The sequence below is a fragment of the Triturus cristatus genome, chromosome 9 (assembly GCF_964204655.1).
Source record: "Triturus cristatus chromosome 9, aTriCri1.1, whole genome shotgun sequence".
Taxonomy (NCBI): Eukaryota; Metazoa; Chordata; class Amphibia; order Caudata; family Salamandridae; genus Triturus; species Triturus cristatus.
The window spans coordinates 1023563271-1023584562 of NC_140592.1; the positions used below are offsets into that span (position 1 = coordinate 1023563271).

The 21292-nt window shown below is 45.1% G+C and overlaps 1 protein-coding gene across 2 annotated transcripts in view; it reads left to right on the plus strand.

Moving 5' to 3' along the window:
- PGF (placental growth factor) overlaps window positions 1–17313 on the plus strand; it is a 195919-nt gene extending 178606 nt beyond the window's left edge. For both annotated transcript variants that reach the window (XM_085626739.1, XM_085626738.1), the window contains one exon: window positions 8928–17313. In XM_085626739.1, coding sequence (XP_085482865.1) covers window positions 8928–8962 — 35 coding nt within the window. In that variant the 3' untranslated portion in view covers window positions 8963–17313. The remainder of the gene's footprint in view (window positions 1–8927) is intronic.
- Window positions 17314–21292: the final 3979 nt, after the last annotated feature.

Consider the following 21292-nt stretch of genomic DNA (forward strand, 5'->3'; position numbering starts at 1 on the left):
GTGTTTAGCCATGCAACAGTTGCATAACTAAATACTTATAAGGTCCCAAAAGCGAGACCTATTGGCTATGCCAAGCGGCCGTGCGGCCGCGAAAGTGAAAGTGATCGCGACCAAACATCAAAGCGGCCATGAGGCCGCGAAAGTGAAGGTAATCGCGGTAAAGCACGTGCCCACGCACATGCAATGTAGCTCTAGGCTGGCCTGGTAGCACTTTTTAGAGCCCTCTCAATAGGTCTCGCCAGACCAGCGCATGCGCTGGGTCAGGCGAGACCTAAAAATGGGACTAAATTATGTTTAAAAAATCACATGCATCAGAATGGGACTTGACAAGAAAGAACCAACAGAAGAGATCATAGGAGGGATGTAAACAGAAACAGGGTAGCAAGGGAATCACAGTCAATAATACCCTTTCACCATAGACTCGATTGAGTAAGTACATAGTGAGTGAGTGTTGATGCTGTCATTGATATGGACATTGATGAGGATATTACAGCGGGCATCAGTACGTCGGCAAGCAATTCGAAAATGTTGTTGTTTGCGAACGACATTTTGATGAAACTGTCAACCCCAGTAGATCTATACCTACTCTTATGGAGACCATTTCCGGTTTTCTGTCTCCACTGAATACAAGATTTACTGGTCAAAGAGTGAGGCATTGCCCATGTCCACAGTCACTATAGTGCAATCCCTCCATGGTCTCCCTTTCCACTGGAAACAGATGAAAATGAAATATCAGGGTATTCGCATAAGTAGCAACTTACAAATTATGATAAAAGACAACATGGATATCCTTCTGACAACAAGGACATCCTCCAGGAACAGATACTGAAGGACTTTGCCAAATGGAAACATCTACAGATCTTCTTTTGGGGAAGGGGACAAACAATCAAAATGGTAGAGGCAACTCGCTTCAACTATGTTTTCGGAATACTACCCCCACCCAGCTCTACGCAACTTTGATAAATTGATGGCTAGATCAGGAAATATATTTGGCAAGGATAAACTCAACAGCTGTTAAAGGCTAAGTTGTATGCTGCTACAGCAGTGGGAGGCCTACGCCTCCCAAGTATAGACCTGTGTAAAATGGCTACACCTTTTATGCAACTTTACTACTTCCATACTGAACTTCGGACTCTAGACTCTGTACTACTGGAGAATCTTCTTCAAGGGGGCATCAAAGCACATCACTTATAAACAGGAAGTATGCCACAGAGCCAATGAGACCCAACCCCATCATCTCAAGAAACAACAATGTGTGGGAACACAGATTAAACTACCATAGCAGAACAGATACCTACATACTTCCACACCCATTTGGCAATCAAAGTAGCTCATGAAACTCTTATTTGGCCCTTGTGGTCGCAGAAGGGTGTCCTCTATGTTAACCATATCCTTCAATACCATACATTTAATTCATTTCAAGGTTTGGAAGAAGAATTTTATCTTTCCTCTGCTATCAGCCGCTGAAACGTGGTCTACTGTGGAATTAGGATGTCGTCTTGCTGACTGGAAAAACTCCACTTTGCACGAATACATGGCCAAGGGGGGGGGGGTTGGGAGGGGGGACTGCACAAAAACCTGCTCTAAGGTGTTATGAAACCATGACTGATATACTATGCTCCACACCCACCTCATTGTAACTCTTCAGGAAATGAAGACTCAAGAAAGTGCAGCTCAAATTTAGCTTTTAAAAAATTCTGTGTGACTGGCAATGGTCGCCATTTAAGATGCACAGAGCGAAACTGGCCCCCGGCGGAAAGTGCTTCAGGTGTGAGCAGTTTAGAGGAGACATAGTATATATTTTATGAGCCTGCCCAACAATTCAGCAATACTGGGACTCAGCGGAGTAGCCAGAAAAATAAAATACCACCTGTAGGAAAGTGCCCCTTTTTAAAATGTTACCCCCCATTTTTTGTCTGATGTCTGATGCACTTTGACTCAAAGTGCACTGGGTCCCTGCTGATCAGGTTCCCAGTGCCTGTGTCCTTTGTCAAAACAGTACCTTTGTTTACACAATTGGCACACCTCTGGCCCACATATAAGTCCCTTATAAAGGATACCATCCTGCACTCCATGAAGACGCCTGCAGCCTCATCTCGAAGAATCCCCCTGATCGCTCTGGTAAAGAAAATCCAACACCTAAAGGCACTCGTTCATCCTCACCCCCTTACTTTTGAGAGCCCAGCCAATGGTGCCTAGCCCTCCTTCGACATTTCAACTTACCTGCCCAGTTGGTGGTCACCTTTGTCCAGCCTCCTGGCCTGAGCCTGCAGCCTCATAGTACAACCTAGATTCCCATTTGCCTGCATTGTGCACCTGTCGCTGATTTGCTCCCTGCACCCAGCCACCCCTGTGCCGCTGGTGGTGTAAGGTTGGTGCTGCCTTGTGGCTCCACCTGTGCTTGCTTTAACTCTAGAGGCCTGTGACCTGAAACCTCAGTCATTACTTGTAACCTACACCTCTTGTGGGTGACTAACATTGAGCCCATTGACCTCTGCACCTGGCCGCTGCAGTGCCGCTGATGGTGCAGTACCTACCTTGATATGACCCTTGCCCAGTGTTGGTCCAAACCCCTGAAGAATGGATGTGTAAGTGGATTACTTACTTGTAAATGCTTATAACTGTTTTCCTCCCTTAGGATTGCATTGCATTTCTGCCTATTGCCCTAAATGCTTATCTCTTACATTTGTTAAGTTTGCTACTGTTTGATTGACATTGCCAAAGTATTTTTTAATACTCCTGTAAAGTACTTCTGCGCCTTTACAACACAATACCTACTGTATTTGAAAAGTATTGCTACTCTTGAAACTGTTACTTACCTGCATCTGAGATCCTCTTGGTTCTGAAATAAAATAACAAAGTAATAGTTTTTTATACAAAACAATTGGGCTTGGACTCAGTCTATGAGTGTGTGAAATAATTTCTTGCCTGAGTGTGCACAACAAATGCTTAACAGCCCTCTAATAAGCCTAACTGCTCGACCACACTACCACAAATAGAGCTTTTAGTATTTTCTACTTTAACCTCGGTAAAGCCTCTGGGGATCCACTGGACTCTGTGCACACTATATCTTTCTTTGGTATAGTATATACAGAGCTAAGTTCCTACACCACCCACTTTGAACTCTATCCTGATTGACAGTGAGTGAGGTGAGGAACCCCAGTATTGTTCATTTGCTTTCCTGAGGGAATTCTGAAAACAATATGCCCAAATGGCGACTTCCAAACCTCACTACTCCATTGGTCATCCATCCATATCTCCATCCTTCATTCCTTCTCTCCACCCATCTCTCGCCCTCTTCCTCTAGTCATCATTTTCTCCAGCCATTCATCCCATCTATCTTTCCATCCATTCTTCCTTATTTTCTAAATATCTCTTCATCCTCTCCATCCATCCTTCCATTCATCATTCCATCCCATCTATCTTTCTCTCCATCCATCCACTGTTTCCATCCTTCCCTCAGTCTATTTAAACGTCTAGCTATTCATCCATTTACCGCAATATTTCCATCCTTCCATTCACCCAGCTCATTCATCCAGCTATCCAACCATCTATATATCTATCTACCTATCCTTTCTTTCTTTTTTTCTGCTCCCTTTCATTTTCTCCAAACCCCACATCTCCTTCATAGTCTTCCCTGGGAGTGACATTCAATTTTGAGACCAGTGTCTTTAATCGAAGATAAAAGAATGGCAAACAACATTTTTTCAGGGTCTTATGATTCACAAATGGCCATGTGACACCCACCCTGCTCAAGCCGCTGAAGCAGTGGGTTTCTGATGCCCCCGGTTAGAATTAATATGGGAAACACTACAAGATGCCGCTGAACTACAAATGCAACCCACTCTCCAGCTTGGCCTAGTGCATGGCACGCAGGACATTGTGGGCACAACTAATCACAAAAAACATGGTTAGACACATCCCTGGGAGTTGCTACCTTGTGTATATTAAGGCATTGGAAAAGGCTTGAACCTCCTACGATGGAGGAGTGGTCAACAACTATGACGGAAACAGTGTCATACAAATGAGTAAACTACAAACGTAAAGATCTGCTACAACTAATTGGGCACATCTGAGAGACATGTCTAGATTAGTATAGTTCAGCATGGGGTGTTACTAAACATACTGTTGCAGCGAAAGCTACTTTTTTATTCCTTCTTCTTTTTCTGCTACCAACTTTTTCCACTTCATCAGTAACAGGCCTGCATGAGGTTTGTAATTCTACTTTGTGCTATAAATCATGCAACCAGCTTTGTCCTTCAATAGATCTTGCTTGTCCAATAAGGGGTAGGGACTTCTGAATACCCACAAATGCTTACACGATGAGGACTAGGAATTGGTAACTAATCTATAGGAGATCAAATTTATATACACTATTCTCAGAACAAGACTGTAGATATATAAAATAACTACAGGTACTCCGAACCTCCTAGAGAAGTTCAATCGGGCCAAAATCATACAGACCAGAAGTTCTGCTACCGAGGTACTGAATAACAAAAGCAAAACCTGTTGTTGTGCAAATGGCCTATGATTCCCCTGATTATGCATCAAGATCTGGAAACTATGTGCACAGCTTTAGAGAGAAAAACATTAATGAAATTAGAGACTCAGTAAGTTATGATTCAAATGAGTATTGTATTAATTTCAGACACCTCAATTAATATCAGCATTTAGGCAATTTAGTCAGAATTTGGCACAATATAGCAGTAGTATAAAACTACACTTCAAAACGCAGATTTAAAGAAACAATTTATAATCAATGCAATAGATTAAAAGGCCAATATATAAACACACTCTATCGGAAAGGAAGTTTGTGAAGCTGCAGTTCAGGATAGGCAGTCCATAGGAAGTTTGTGAAGCTGCAGTTCGGGAGAGGCAGTCCATAGGAAGTTTGTGAAGCTGCAGTTCGGGATAGGCAGTCCATAGGAAGTTTGTGAAGCTGCAGTTCGGGATAGGCAGTCCATAGGAAGTTTGTGAAGCTGCAGTTCAGGAGAGGCAGTCCATAGGAAGTTTGTGAAGCTGCAGTTCGGGAGAGGCAGTCCATAGGAAGTTTGTGAAGCTGCAGTTCGGGAGAGGCAGTCCATAGGAAGTTTGTGAAGCTGCAGTTCGGGAGAGGCAGTCCATAGGAAGTTTGTGAAGCTGCAGTTCAGGATAGGCAGTCCATAGGAAGTTTGTGAAGCTGCAGTTCGGGATAGGCAGTCCATAGGAAGTTTGTGAAGCTGCAGTTCGGGAGAGGCAGTCCATAGGAAGTTTGTGAAGCTGCAGTTCGGGATAGGCAGTCCATAGGAAGTTTGTGAAGCTAGGAATTCTGCCACCAGCAAAAGGCAGAAGACCGTTCTATGAATTCTCTCAGAGGACATGGGATCTAGTTAAATGGCAAAGGGAAAATGAAGGGACTTGCAAGCCTGCTGCTGTAACTTCATAAGACAGCAGGGGCAAGGGGCAGCAACTGCCCGGGGGCAAGAAGGGCAGTGGCTAGGCTGTCGGTTCAGAAAGTCCACATAGTTCGCAAGGAGAAGCTCTCTGCACCTGCTCTGCATCCGGAGGGTCACCAAGAAGGAGTCTGTGTCAAGTCTCCTCAACAGGTCAGAGAGACAAGATGACAAGCGGGCAAGAAGAACCGAAGGAAAGGCCAAAAGGATCAGTAACTCATGGCCAAGACGTCCGCAGCTCACAGCCCACGGTCCTTCAAAAGCGTTGTTAATATACTTTAGCAAGTCCGCAGATGATGTCAATAATCACCTCATTATGGTGGACATTCCAAGTGAGGATCATCTGCTCATGAGGTGGGAAAGTAGCAAGTAAGGTATATAGTTCAAGAATGCATGGGCACCGGTTGTCTGTCCATGGCACACAGGTCACTATACAATAGGCCATTGAACCATCAACTTTCACATCGGAAAAGTGCAAAAGTTGTAGTCCTATAAGAGTGTTCTTCATAAGTATACAAAGGTAACATTTGTCACAAGCTGGTCCATGATAACAGAACAAAAGACTCGCATGAGAGGAACAGCGGTGTCCTCGTTGCCATGAGTCTGAGAAGAAAGTGTAAGCTTCGCATTTCAAAGTTAATGCTTTTCAAATTACATAGATCTAAGTATACTTTCAGAAATAAGCAATATAATCCAGTGAATACATTAGTAAAATAGTCACTCATTTTAAATGTTTCTTGTAAAGGTTCATTGTTACCTATGGCCTATTACCACATTCTAAGTCTATACAGGGCAACTATAAGTAAACATCCAGATAAGAAATTCATTTTATGGAAAATAGATCGCTATGGCTATAAGGAACATGTGTGGGAAGTTTTACATTTCTATCTCTAAACTTGACAGATTTGGACCAATATTTCAAACGGTCAATGGTGCATAACACTTAAGAGTAAAGAATAGGCTTTGGCCATTACACATTAGTATTTGGCAAGATTTTTCACACAATAATCAAAAAGAAGCCTTAAAATACATTAAGACATTAAAATTAATTGCTTTCATAAATGCAGAAAAAACATTTCCATGAGGTATTATTTTTTTTCATTTCAAACTTATATGAATATGAACTGCTATGAAGTTAGGCGCAATCTATTTACTTCATTTCTAAATCAAAGCACGCTTTTACGGTGCTTGTACTACAATTTCTTAGTGTTTTCATTAACTTTTTCAAAGTCGTGCAAAGTGGATATGTCTCTTATGTATGTTTACATTGACACATCTAGGATATATGTCGTAAAAGGCGAAATCAGTATTTACGCTGCATCAATGCTGTACTTTACAGTAATGTATCTATATGGATTTATTCTGACAAGCAAACTGTTCGGGTCATTGGGATCCACATAACAGATACAGATTTCTTGTATCCTTGCTTTACACAGAGTGGGCACTTTAGATTTTTCTGCTTTCTTTATTTGCTATAACAGTCTGTAAAGAAATCCCTACCTATCTAAATTATCCTTACCTGTATTTGGGTAGGATGTCTAAATGCTGCTCTTTGGGCCTGATTACGATGTCAGTTGGAAAGCCTCGAACCGCTGGTTGGAGGCTTTCCAATCGACAAGGTAGGTTTAAAGTCCGACCCCTGTATTATGATGACGGGAGCCCGTCGGCCAGTCGGAGAGCCCTCACAATCCCTTAAGGACGGCGTTTCCGCCGTCGGAATTATGATGTCGGTTTCCGACAGGCAATCCATGTCAGCCTTTCCAACATGGATTGGCTGTCGGAAACTGACCTGGCTCTCCGCATTTTGCCCTGGGGGGGAACCTATGCGGGCACCCATGAGGTGCCTGCCACACAGTGCATGGATGTTTAAAAACGTCAATTTTTCAGTGGGAGCTTGTGCTGCGGGCGGTTTCAGCCCACCACACAAGCTTTGTTCTTATTGTGTTCTATTTCCTGATGCTCTCTCTTTCATTTCTTGTTTCTTTGTTCTTACCGTGTTCTGTTTCCTGAGGTCCTCTCTTTCATTTTTTGTTTCCTACACTATTATATTTCAAGATGATATCTCTTTCTTCACACTATTTTTATATTTTTTACTTTTAGTATATTAAATTTCTGATACTTTATTGCTGATTTTGTCCTTTCCTTTCTTCATCTCTTTTCAGATATGGGTGTGGTCATTTATGTACAGCAAGGGAGCGCCAGGCTGATTCTCCTGTCTCACCAAACTCTAACAATGACTCCTTTCTGTCTGTGGCTGTTTTTCTATTCTGTAACTTTGGTGTGCATGAAAATCCCCAGAAGTCTTTGTGACACTCCTCTGATGAGAGCTTGTGTTTTTTCTTCTATTTATAGAATGTCTGGAAAAAATGAAACAAATAATAAAAATACAGAATTTCAATAAAATAGTTGGATTGTTATGGTTACAGTTGCAGAGGTTGTGGGTTGGGAAGGAGCATATTTTGTGAGCAATGAACTAAGAAGTGACGGATCAAGTGTAACTGTTGACGCGTAGGGGCTTATTTACAAGGCCATTGCGCCGCCAGTGCGTCACTATTGATATGGGAAAAAGTGATGTACCAGCAGAGCGAGGGGCTTGTAAATAAGCTCCTTAGTGTTGACCATTGTCTGCTACACAACAGATCCCTCCTATTCATAGAAAATGAGGTTTATAGGTATTACACCAGGGTAGAGTACAATAGATGCAGCTCAGCTGTAAAATAAGGCTGGGCAGTACTGTGTGGACAATGCACAGTGGAAAATGCATCAGGAAGTTGTACACTAAAGAACATGACGAAGGCAGTATAACAGTGTTTTTTATTTTTTTATGGTATTGTGCATAGTGCAAACTCAGGCACTGAACCATAAACACTGTTTACATATTTGATTAGTGCTAAACTGCTCAGTTCTGGTTACATTCACCATGTTCAGGCAGCCTCAGAAGGGGGCAGTGCACCAGAGGATCTGTACATAATCAAACAATGCCCTGAGTTAGTCAACGAAACGTGGCACACGCAAGAAGTTTGCTCCAACAGGAAGTTCAACAGTACAACGTGGAGGAAGGAGCATGGTAAGAGAGAGTACACCAGGTGAAAACACAACAGTAGAATTGGAAAAGGACAATACACATGGGGCAGTACACAATGGGACAGTGTCCTAGGGATAGTACGAAGAGTGGCGCACGTGAGAAATGTACTCCAACAGGAAGTTCACTAGTGCAACATGGAGGAAGGAGTATGCTAAGGGAGAGTACAACAGGTGGAAACGGCAGTAAACTTGAAAAAGGACAATACACATGGTGCAGTACGCAATGGGACAGTGCACTGGGGGTGGAAGAGTTGTGTTGTAATCATAATACTGCACGTTTGCTCATTGGTGGTTGTGGTATTTCTTTTACCTACAGGTTAGTCCGTGCTGGATGGGGCCATTACTCAGTTATGGAGAGTGAATTTGTTTCAGTGTACACTGTACTAACAGCAGATATTTTCTTTGTTGCAGGTGCTCCTTCCCCCGGAGTTAACTGCATCACCTAGCGGACCTGCCTCCTTCATCCTCATTTATTGCCCATTCTTCGCTTCCATTGCAGCGTGGACCATATTTGTTCTGTGTACTGGGAAAAGGCATTCCCTCAGAATCATATGCCCTGCAGGTGTATACTGACTGATCCTTGACAGCTGACGCTAGGTGGCAAATACCAACAGAGACAGATGAACTACTGGTTCTTGATGTCCACATCCCCACACCTCCTCCAAAATCAACTCTTATAATTGCATGTGTGGATCTTACCATGATTGGTATGGGGATAGACAAGGAGGACTAAGTACTTAACAGTGTTAGGCTCTGCTTCTGTCTAGTAGTGCAGATCTTGGACTTTTGCTGATCTGTGCTTCTGATACTCAACAACCAATCCACCTGAAAATCTATCTTGCTAATGTTTTGTTTGTACTGTTTGGAATGCTGCCTAGTCCTCAGCAGTTCATTTTATAATATAGGGCTTAATGTTGACGTTGGGCGTGTATTCTAAGCGCTCATAATACATGAGATTCCCTGGCCTGGCTAAGAAGTTTGCTCTTGTGGTCCCAAAGCTCATACATTGGCCAACAAGTCCCCACTCCAGTAGCCTACACAAATGCACCCAAAACCCTGCTGACTAGACAGCCCTCCACTAGACCATTTTTTCCTGACCACACCTTTCCAGCAGATGACATCTCCTTCTCTAGATGTTACCTCCTGAGTTAGCCCATTACACTGTTTCGGATTTACCCCTCTGAGGAGGAAATGTTCATTTGGAAAGACAACTCTCACTCTCAAATGGCTACACCAGAGACTCCTGTTTACACAACCTTCCCAACATGATCAAACACCCTCTGATTAGAACATCTGTCTTCTAACTACCCAAGTCTTATCAAAATACCACATCTACACCGAATAGACCGGACTACTCTGGATAGTACCACGCCTCCGCTGACTAGACCACATCCTGTCCATTACCCACACCTTGAACACCAGACCACACCTCCAACACCAATGAACTTATACACTTCTCAGCGTCTTGACTCTTCAAGGATAAAATATAATGTATTATAAAACACATTAGTTACTTTTCAGCGGACCATAGAAAATAATTCATCCCACAAACTGAATTACAAGAGCTCTGTTAAAAAGTTCATGTTAACAAAAAAATAGTACTGACAAGAAATAATGTAGAGGATCTCTCGTTGTGAAAGAAAACCACTGAACCAATTGTTGTGTAACATCAAGAGTATTGTAGAGTAGATTTCTTCTCCCGCCACAAGTTGCTTTCAGAAATTGTTTCTATGTTTACTCTGCATCCAAACATCTCTAAGATGTTGTATGAGAACCCTGCATTCAGACTTTTTCAAGAAAATGTCCTACACTGCAAATAGCTTTCTTCATGAAGCCTTTCGTAGACCATGTAGCTAAGGCTCTACAATATTGGTCTGTGTGGTCTCTGCATGTAATCTTCTTCAAGATGGCTCAGGGCAGAACCTGTATCTAGACGTTCATAAGATGTCTCTGAGTACATCCTGTATCCTGGCTTCTACAAAATGGATCTGTTAGGATCCTGCATTGAGGCTTTTTCAAGATGATCCTCTCCAGATCCTTCATCCAATTTTTTCAAGATGGCTTTGTGCAAATTCTGCGTCTGGGCATTATAAGATGGCTATTCCTGGATGGGGCACTCAAGCTACTAAAAAATATATCCTTTCACATTCCATATTGCAGATTTTTCAAGATGAATGACTGCAGATCCTTGATCCACACATCTTTGAGATGGCTTTGTTATGTTAACTTAAGTGAATTTGTAGAGTGCAACAGATACCCAAAATGGGCTTCCCGGAGCTAACAGGAAGTGGAAGCAAAATGAACTGAGGCATTATCTGAGGTGAGTTTTTAGTTGTTTCCTGAAGCTCAGCAGATTGTTGTTGGACCTAAGTTGTTTGCCCTCTTGATTTTGGGCACTGCCAGGAGGGAGAGATTGTTCAATCTTAGTGCTCTTAGGGCTTTGTATGGTGTGATAACATGTTGCAAAGCATGTGGTGTGACTAGATATTTTAACTTAGGAGCTATTCATAAGGCCTTGAATTCAATGTGTTCCTTAATGGGTAGCCAATGCAGTTGCTGGAGGGCTGGGTGGGCTGAATTCATTATGGGGGAACCTGGAAGAGCTTGTGCTGCTGCATTGTGTATGACCTGCAATTTCCCTAAAACTTATGCTGGGCTACCCAAATATAAGGAATTGCTGTAGTCGAGGCGTGGCAGGATCAAGCCCTGAATCACCATCCTACGCCAATCCATTGGGAGCCACCTCCGTGTCTTCCTAAGTTATCTTAGCATTCCAAAGCAAATGTCTGCCACCTTCTTGGCCTGTTAAGTCATGTTCAGATCCTTGTCCAGGGTGAACCCCAAGATATTCGTCTCAGATTTAGGGGTAGGGGATTATCCCAGGCAAGGGGGCCATGTAAGTTGCTCCCAGAGAGATAGGTTGTTGCCTTCCCCCATCACCTCTGATTTGTCCCCATTCAACTTAAGACAGCTTTCAGTCATCCATGTAGCCACCTCTTCAAAACAAGTATTTATTTTGTTGGAGGTGGAGTTGGTGTCTGGTGACTTGAAGACGATGATTTGAATGTTGTCAGCATAGGCTACCATAGTAAAACCATGGGCACAGATGATTTCTGCGAGAGGTTTAACATAAATGTTAAACAACATTGGGTTCAGCACAGAGCCCTGAGGAACTCCACAGTCCCACTTGTAGTTTTCTGATAGAAAAGGACCTTCACTACTTTGGATGCTACTATAAGATTAAAAGGCAGTTAACCAATTTAGTGTCTTCCCAGTGACCCCTATTATCTTCATCCTGTCAATTGAATGGGAGACCGCATCGAATGCCGTGCTCAGTCCAAGAAGTATGAGCGCAGCTGACCCTCTTTGATCTAGTGTCATTCTCATATCTTCAGAGGCCAGCAAAAGGGCTGTCACAGGCTTTGAGTGGATCCTTTTGTCAGACTTCTTGAAAATGTGTCTGTGTTGATCATGCAGCCACACTTCTTCAAGATGGCTCTGTACGTATCCTGAAACTAGGACTCATTGGATGGTTATGAATCAACCATGTGTTCAAAGCTCTTTAGATGGTTCTGCGCACAGCCTGAATCTAGGTCATCTCTGATGGACTCAAAGCGATCCTCCCATCCTTCATCTCAGAATTTTTAGATGACTCTGAGTCAATCCTGCAGCGCTACCAACCAGGTATCTTTAACCTAGGTTTGTGCTGATCCAGTGTCAAAACATGTAGAGCCTGGCCATTTGCACACTAGACAGCATATCTCTTAAAAACAGTCTGAGCAGACCAGCATACCTCTTTGCGGAGTTCTGCGTATATGTTGATAAAGAGCAGATGTTTCTGTTCCAGATCTACTCTTTGCAGCAGTCCTTAGTAAATTAGTCCAAACATCATCTTTATCTGCTCACAAACCCCGGCTTTAGGGAAAGAGACCCGCTTTTCACTCCATGCCAACATTGGTGGCTGCTTGCAACAGAAAGTGGTGGGACAGTGTGGGGGGATAATAATTTTTTATTAAAAACACGTACCTGTCACTGCCACTCCCTGTCCCACTGCTGGCCACCTCGGTGCTCATCTGTTACCGGCGGCTACACAGAATAGGCTCCCAGACTCCCCACAATATTCAGACGCTGCTGTTATTGCTATTACCCAGCATGAAAGCAACACCGGGCTTAGCCCACGCAGGCACAGGGAGTCTGCCTTTTCTCCACCAGGGTGTACAACACAGCTGGGTGGGAGAAATCTAAGTGCGCAGGTCGGTTTGGCTGTCCTAAGACTGCCAGCCAAAACGACATGCACACTTACAGTGCCCACCACTACTCCACCCTGCTTTCCACGGAGGAAGGTCTGGCCCCACCCCACGCCGCCCCACCCTGCTCTTATGGCATCAGCTCACTCAGTCAGGGAATGAAAAATAGAATGATCATAACATTGTTTTATTATCATTTTATTTTTCATTTGCTGGCTGTGAGCAGTGGGGCGACGCTCCTCTGCCATTACGGAGGAGCCGCCGCTGCATGCAAAGCATATGATCTACAGTCACAAACAGAACATTTGACTTTCCTGTAACTATAGGTCAGTAGTTTGTAGTGCACTAGATCCGCATGCGCCCTCCCACCTCTCTGTATGTGATATCAGTTGTAGATGTTTCACATTACTGCACATAACTCTTTAACATTTTCTCAATGCACCTGAAGACATAAACTGCCCTGCTTCACTTCACTCCACATACTTTCACTCAGCATTTTGGGAAAAACAACTGAAGGTGGAATCTTTGTCCTGGTCTCGCCTTTGGGACCTTATAAGTGTTTAGCCATGCAACTAAATACTTATAAGGTCCCAAAAGCGAGACCTATTGGCTATGCCAATGCTTGTTTTAAGTTGCTTTTGCATGTGCTTGCCAAAAATAAATATATTTTCACACTGAGAAGGCCAGACCTATTGTTTTTGCCAGTGCTTGTTTTAATTTTCAGTTCTACCTTCTAAGTAAAACGAGTTGGTGGCCTCATTCTAGTTGCCAGTAGGCATGTGCAAACTGCGAACAAAACATTCAGACCCTATGTCAAAAGTTTGCAACATTGCTGACTGTGACAGCCGAAAGGCCAATGAATGAATCGGTATGAAGCCGTGTTTGTTTGGGATATAGGGCAGGTTCTGATGCACGTTTGCAGGTACTGCACTTAAACGTATCTCACTCATTCGACTTTCACACACATTCAGACGTGCGTCACTTTGGATTGTGCACCACAGAAACTCTCTTCCAGAACTGTCTTCACGCATCTGCTGTATACCTTAAATCAAAGCGCAACAGACCAAAGTTGAGGTATTTCCAAAGAGACTCCCACCCAACACACACACCCTTCAGTGTGCTAGTCTTGTGCATCACGGGAAATTGTGTTTTTGAAACCTCTCAGGAGCCAAATTATCGTCAGATTAAATATTTAAGGTGCGGTTTAGATTTAGCACATAGGATATTACGTCAAAGCGTGACTGATATGCCGACCGCCGTATTAGATGTGCAGGTAATGCTGTGTGACGTTGTACACCGTCCGTGAAATCCCAAATAAGGTACTACATTCTGTATATAAGTTACAACCTTTTTATTTCTCAAAAATCGATCATATTAGTTTTTAAAAAACATGCTTCATTTAAACATTAAAAGTGGACCAGGATGAAGGCTAAGAGAGAGTGAGCAAGAACCATTAGAAAGGCAGAAGTTTGCACTTAGATCAATTGAGCCGGATTACCAACCTCCAAAGAAGTGCAATGCGATTTTGACCAATATTGGCAGCTACTAACCCATACAACAAGGAAGTTAAAATGCTACCGCCGGCAACAGCTTGCAGTGCATGTGCGCGAGTGGTGCGCGCCCAGCAGTAATCCCGCCATATGGCGCCTCTGCTCAAGCGCGCGCCCGCGCACACGCACTGCAAGCTGTGGCTGGCGGTAGCATTTTTTGACGCCCTTACTTAAAGTCTCGCCAGAACAGCGCACACGCTGGGTCAGGCGAGACCTAAAAACAACTTGCACTGTCCTCGCACAACACTGGATGGCAGGAGTGTGTGAAACATGTTAATGAACAGCACTACAAGTTACAGGTAAGTTAAAAATGCAGACCTGCCAAGTACCACGCACCAACGCATTTCAGTGTGGTGCTTCACATCACTGCACTGAAATGCATTTGTCACGCATATTTGCATGATATGTTTCTGTCACTGAAGCGCTGGAAACCCATGTGTGGCAGCTGGTAGCGCGCAGCCTATGACTGTACGCACTGCTACCCGCAGGCTTGGGACGCTCCATGGTACTTGGCAGGACTGCCAGCTGAGAGCTAAGGCCACACGGTCAGTGCTACAACGTATTCTATTTATTCAATTTGATTCCTGCAGCGCCGCCCTGCCTGCGCAGCACTGAGCCACTTGACACAGCTCCGAGACAGCCTGACGTCACGGCCGGACGGGTAGTATGCCCTGTAGCTACTAGTAATACTGTGACTGTCAGGTTGTTTGATACATTGACCGTGGCACCACGGGCGACGTCAGGGACTGCCACCTGCTAGAATAGTGCTGCAGGGTCCAGGAATATGAAGGCCAGTGGCTCAGTGGTTTGCGGTAGCCGCTGCCGGTGCAATCATTATCGCGCTCCCAGCAGTGCTGAGTGACTACTGCTCGCACAGGCAAACTATTCAGTATTTCTAAGCCAGGTCAGGAGAGTGCAGTGCGTGGTTGGAGTGATGCCCTGTGACCGCCACACTCACTGACCGTCCGGTTGGGTTGCAGCGGCCGCCAGGAGAGAACTCGGACAGACTACCAGAACTAACTGGGCACCGGCTGCAAACCTGAAAATGATTGCCAGGGGGGGTGGCTGGAGGCAGCCTGAGCCTGCTGCCTACCTGCTGCAGTCAGTCGCCGAGGCCAGTCACGCAGCGCTGCGGCTGCCTGGCTGAACAGATCTGAAAAACAAGAACAGAGTTTGGTAAGTAAAGTAGTTACCACTTGCCACCCCCACCCGAGAGTTTGTCAGTGTACTAGGTTAGTGCCCTTCCATTTCTGGTCCTGTGCAGTACTTTTAAGATCTTCTTAGAGGTCTTGAACCTTTTCTGTACTGAGAGCTACTAATATTACTAGTGGTGTTATATGTATTTTAATTCAACCAAGCAAAAGCTTTCTAATTTAATAAGCTGGGCTGCACATAGATGAGCTACTCAGAGGTAGCTGGCGAGCTACAGTAGCTCACGAGCTACTGATTGGAGACCCTTGTCTTAGAGTTTCTTGTTGCTGAAATGAGTGTATTTGCTGATATTTATATAATTCCCTCATCTTTATTGCTTTATTTTGCTTGCAAGAAAGTGTCACTCATAGTCGCTGAAATGTCACTCGTAATTAAACTGAAATTATGAGAATGTCACACATGGCAACCTGAAACCTTGGCAGCTATGAAACTGTCCTAATTATCCCTGTACTTGTTGCTTGTATTTCCTGCGTAACAATGCTACTAATTCTTCCATAACCTGCATCTTTGTGTATTTGACCACATATTTGCAGGATCCTATTTCCATTTCTAATAATTACCACGCAGGATGGCTCCTACAGAAAGCACCTCCTACAGGACTGGTTGAAACCTGGTGCATTCGGGCAGGAAGACTAAGGCTTGCGTCCTTGCATGGTTTATTAGTGATTAGTGATAACTTTATTTCGGTCAAAAGACCATAAAAGTGCACCTATTTACATCAACAATTACAATAATACAATAAGACAATAAATAGACATATAAGTTAAAAGTTTTAAAAATAAAGATTAAACTACTAGTTATCAGTACAAGAATAATTAAGTTAAAAAAGCTTGTCTCCTGCGCCACATACTGTGAAGATAGCGAGATACAGCAAAGACAATATTGGGATGAGTATCATAGATTAGTGACCTACACGCCTGCTTAAAGTGACGAAATCCCAGGTTCCTGCAAATAGGAATCAACCAACATTTCCTAATTGTGTAATAAGCAGGACAGAAAAACAGCACATGTGCAACAGACTCCGTTTTATAGTTACAGGCAGGACAACATTCCTGATTTTGGGTCTGCCATTTGGATGAAAAGGACCTAACCGGTAGTGTGTCATGTCTAAGCTGAATATACAGTTTTCGAGCAAGTGGGGGTTCTATTTGATCCATGAATTCCTCTAGTCCGGGATCTTGCTTGGCCATGAGGAATTCTAAGGTCAACCTACCCATAGCAGAAGAGCTCGAAAGAGAAGAGAAATAATTTGTGGACATCCGAGAAAGTAATTCTTTCCTCGGGATCCCGGAACAACTTGCTTCCGGGTTTGACCACAATTCCGGGAGTCCCATGGTTTATAAATTGTAGATTACTGAGTGGGATAATAATAATAGCCAATTAGCACCTAGAGCCTGTTCGTTTGTGTGGTGAGTTCTATTTAAAGTGTCAATTGTATACTAATCTGCCCTGTGACTGCTGAACAGCATGAACCCATGTGCCCTTCCTTACCTGGCAGCCTGCAAGGGGGGTTTTGGGCAAGCTCTGAGACACATCCTGTACAGCACCATTTGTGTTTAACTTCCTCATTATCACTGTATGGGGACTTTCCAAGCACTCTTTATGCCAGTGTTATGAGAATGTTCTAATTCTGGTGCCTGAATTATACCTTAAAACTGAACATTTTTGTGTCATCATCTTACACATTTTATGGAGCACTAATAGCCGGAAATCATAGCCTATGTTCCTGTTATCCACGGCTTCATGTATTTTGTATAAAACTAAAATGAAAAATAACTGCAATATTGAATAAACTTTATCAAATAAAAATTGTTTCTTGAGTCCAAGTCTATTGAAGTATGTGCCAACACTCATCCTTTACTTATTGAACACTAATGGCTTGATTTAGAGTTTGAGGGGAACAGAGCTTCTGCCATGGTTGAGCTCAATGCCACCTCTGCCAACATCTCAGTTCCCCTTCTCATTGTATAGGTAGAGGAAGTGCTGTGCCCTACTGGGCATGACTGTAGCCGCTGCTTTGTCAAAAACTCCAGCCCGGTGACTTCTCGAATGTTTATGTTTTTTTCTTTTGTTTTTTTGCTATTTTCTTGACATTATCACAGTTTGCCAGCGGTCAGTGGCAATTATTTGCCATTTTGGACTATTCCTCCCGGTTCTTCTCTTCTATTGCAGGTTTTGTCTTTGTTTTCTATTTTCCTGATAAATCTTTATTGTATTCCTTTTTCACTTTTTTGTCAGTGGCATTGAGTTATGTCCCTGTCCCAGCTATCAATGCAGTAGTCCTCTTTTCCTCCCCTTAATTTTGAATGCTATGTTTAAGCTGCATGCATCCTGAGAGGGCTGTCACTTCCTATGACTACGACCTCCAAGACTTTCTTTTGCACTTCTGAGGATAATGAAAAAAAAATATATGCAGAGGCAAAAAATTGTACTAAACTACATTGTATATTGTATGTCCAACTCATATATTTGATACACTTTAAAACTAGCTGCACGTTTTGCTCCATAAATTCCCAATTTCAGTGTCATGACCTTCGTAAGGGTTAATTTAGGTAGCATGCACACAGCCTTGGTTGGAGCTTCATCCCTCTTGCAGTCTTGAGCCTGGCTTTAGATTATTGCCTCAAATAAGTATACAATGTACCAATTCTGTGATGCCTGATCATTTTAATTGCCAGCTTCAGTGTTAGGTTATCCAAATGTTTGCTCCAAGGTCCAGACCTATTAAGGGAGACTCCAGGAAAAATGTAGCAAAACCTAGGGCCTTATTTATGAGACCCTTACACCGCCATTGCATCACTTTTTGTGACGCTGCGGCGGCGTAAAAAATGTGCGTCCTTGCGCTATATTTACAAAGTCACGCATCTAGGCAGATGCATCACTTTGTAAACCCCTGTGCTACATTATAACTGTGTCAGGAATAACATATGCAGTGTGGGTGTTCTGGCACAGAAAAGGCTTGTAGAAGTGTCGCAGTGAAATGTATGAGATTTCACTGTGACAGGTTTGGACTGGGAAACAAAAGCAGCCCTGGTAATTTTTTCGGACCAGCCACAGGGGTGTGGGGTAGCGGGAAATGCAAGTGTAAAGCACTGATGCTTTTGTTACTGGTGGCTCATATTGCAGCACCGATGCAAAACTGGCCCCAGGAACAAAAATCGCCCCCACCTCTGCAAAACCGGCCCCCACCCTTCCAGCCTCCCGGGGAAACGTCTGATGTCCGCTACGGCCAGTCTGGCACTGGACGCCACTGTGTCACATCCTTACGCCTGCCTCACAGCAGGCTTGAGGAGTAACGCAGGCCCTTTCACATTGGGCTTGCCCCATGTTAAAGGACACATTGCTTGGGGCGTGGCTTGGCGGTCCAATATGGGGACGTGCCCTAGCCAGGCTCCCGTATCCTGCTAAAAAGCCATTTTTAATCCTGCCACATCTGCTGATTCTATGCATCTACAAGACTCAGCGGAGTCCTGAGATACCCTGCTGCGACATATTGAGGGCTCTGGAGAGCACAATATTGTGAATCGGTGGCCGTGGAGCGGGCGCATTGTGCGCGGCCCGGACATGGAAGCGGGACGCGCAGCAGAATGAGACATGCTGCAGCCAAACCCAGCTACCGGATCGGTAGAGGACTGTGGGGGCGGTCGCACCCAGAGAGGTGAGGTGACTCCTGGGAGTGCAGGCCGGCTGCTCCCGGTCAGATCCTGCCGGTGTCTCGGCAGCCAGGCCGGGCCGCAGCGTAGGCATAGGCTGTACTGATCACCTGGGCCCTGTCGTGAGGCAGCCAGCGCTGAGGGCAACTGGGATGTGGGCAGCCCCAGGGACGGTGCAAAGGTCGGATCTACACTTTCCGCCTGACTGGACGAAGTCACTGTTACTGGACCGGGCTGCCATTGGGCGGTCACCCTCCGGCAGCCATTCAGGCTGCGACTTAATCAATATCGAGCCGCTTGAGCCCACGGTGGGGTGAGCGTCAGGGGCGTAACACAGTTCCCTGCGGTGCGGGAGGCCCTGAGCTGCAGGGGGCCCCCTCATCCCAGAACTCAGGCCTGCGAGCTCCGGATTAACTCTGGAGCGGGGCCCCTCTGTGCACGTGGCAGGGGAGCGGTGGAGGTGCCTCTTGAACGATGTGAGGGGCGCCCCAGATCCAGAGGCCTTGAGTCGAGCGGCACATCAGAGCCTCGGCGGCCGGATCGAGCTGCGGCAGGCGTGTGCTTCCCGCGCGAGAGGCGTGCCTGGTGCTGCCGTGACAGAGAGGAGCCTGGGCACAATACCAGGTGCTGGGTGCTTTGTTGGCCCCGCACGGGCTGCGGTGATACGCGACTGGCCCCCGCTGGGTATTGGTGACAGATTTGGATCGGGCCTTCCCTCTTCCCCCACCACACTTTTCTTCCTCTCCTCCTGGCCTTATTTCAGGTGCTGCTGTTGTGAGGTGGGGAGGAACATCAGACTACAGCCCAATATCTGGCCTGGTATCGGGGTCTCCCAGTGGAAAATGAAGCCTGGGTGCCTGCTCCTTCCCGGGGATACCCATTGACAATGTGTGGCTGCCCTCGGCGACCTACCTTCTGGGATAGTATCTGATTGAGGTTGTGTGTCGGCACCCGTTAGGGGAGGTGGGGGTGCCCTGTTCGCAGAAGCGGTTGGACCAGGTTTGGTGCGGCTTGCAGGTGCGGCGCTCTATCCTTGCCGCCCCCGTGTGGGCTCGCTAGGGGGATTGAACTGGCACCACTGTCCTGCATTTATGGTGGCGTATTGTGTCACTTGTTGGTTCTACATCCTGAAAACCACCTATTTCATAAATTCACAGAATGGCTAAGGATAAGCCACTGGGCACGTCATCTAAGCAAAGCATGATGGATAAATATATTAGCGCCTTGCCCAGGAGGCGGCCATGCCCGATAATGTGGCACTACTTGCAGAGATTACACAGTCTCGTGAAATGCTTGAGGCCAAGAGTGGCGCTGTGGGCTCGAACGTCATGCTGCTCCAGCAAGATCTCAGAAACGCGGTGCAATGCATCGTTGAATCAGAATCCCGGATCTCCATGGTGGAAGACACAGTAAAGACCCTCCAAAAAAAAGTCTCTACCTTAGAGACACTCACAAAGGGCGTAGCGACGCACGTAGAGGATGCAGAAGGGCGTGCTCGTAGGAATAATCTCCGTTTCGTTGGATTCCCTGAGGGCTGTGAGGGTGGCAGCGTGGACGACTTCCTCGTCAAATGGCTAACGGAATGGTTCCCGCCAAACGCAGTTTCTCTCTGCTTTATAATCAAGTGCGCTCATCGGGCGTTGCTGCAGAAGCCCCCGCCGGGTGCCTGTCCAAGGCCATCATAGCGATGCTCCTTAACTACAAGGATAGAGATGTTATATTGCAGCAAGCTAAACTAAAAGCTACTCTTACATTTGCTTCTCACCATATCATGATCTTCCTGGACTATACCATACTGGTACTACAGCGTCGACAATCATTTGTGGAGGCCAAGGCTCGTCTTCATGGCCTCAAGATCCAGTACTCCCTGCTGTTTCGGTCCCGCCTGAGAGTATCTTATCAGTCCCTCACACACTTCTTTGAGACGTCGAAGAAGATGTTTCACTTCATGGCTGAAGTTGTGAAACTTGGGCCTCATACTCCACCCAGACATGATTCAGACTCCTTATCTGGGGGCCTGGGCGCGGGTCCCCCGGGGCGATTGGCAAACAGCACTGCCTATCACACTCCAAGAAAAGATCTAAAACTTGCATCAAGCCCCATAGGCGATTGGC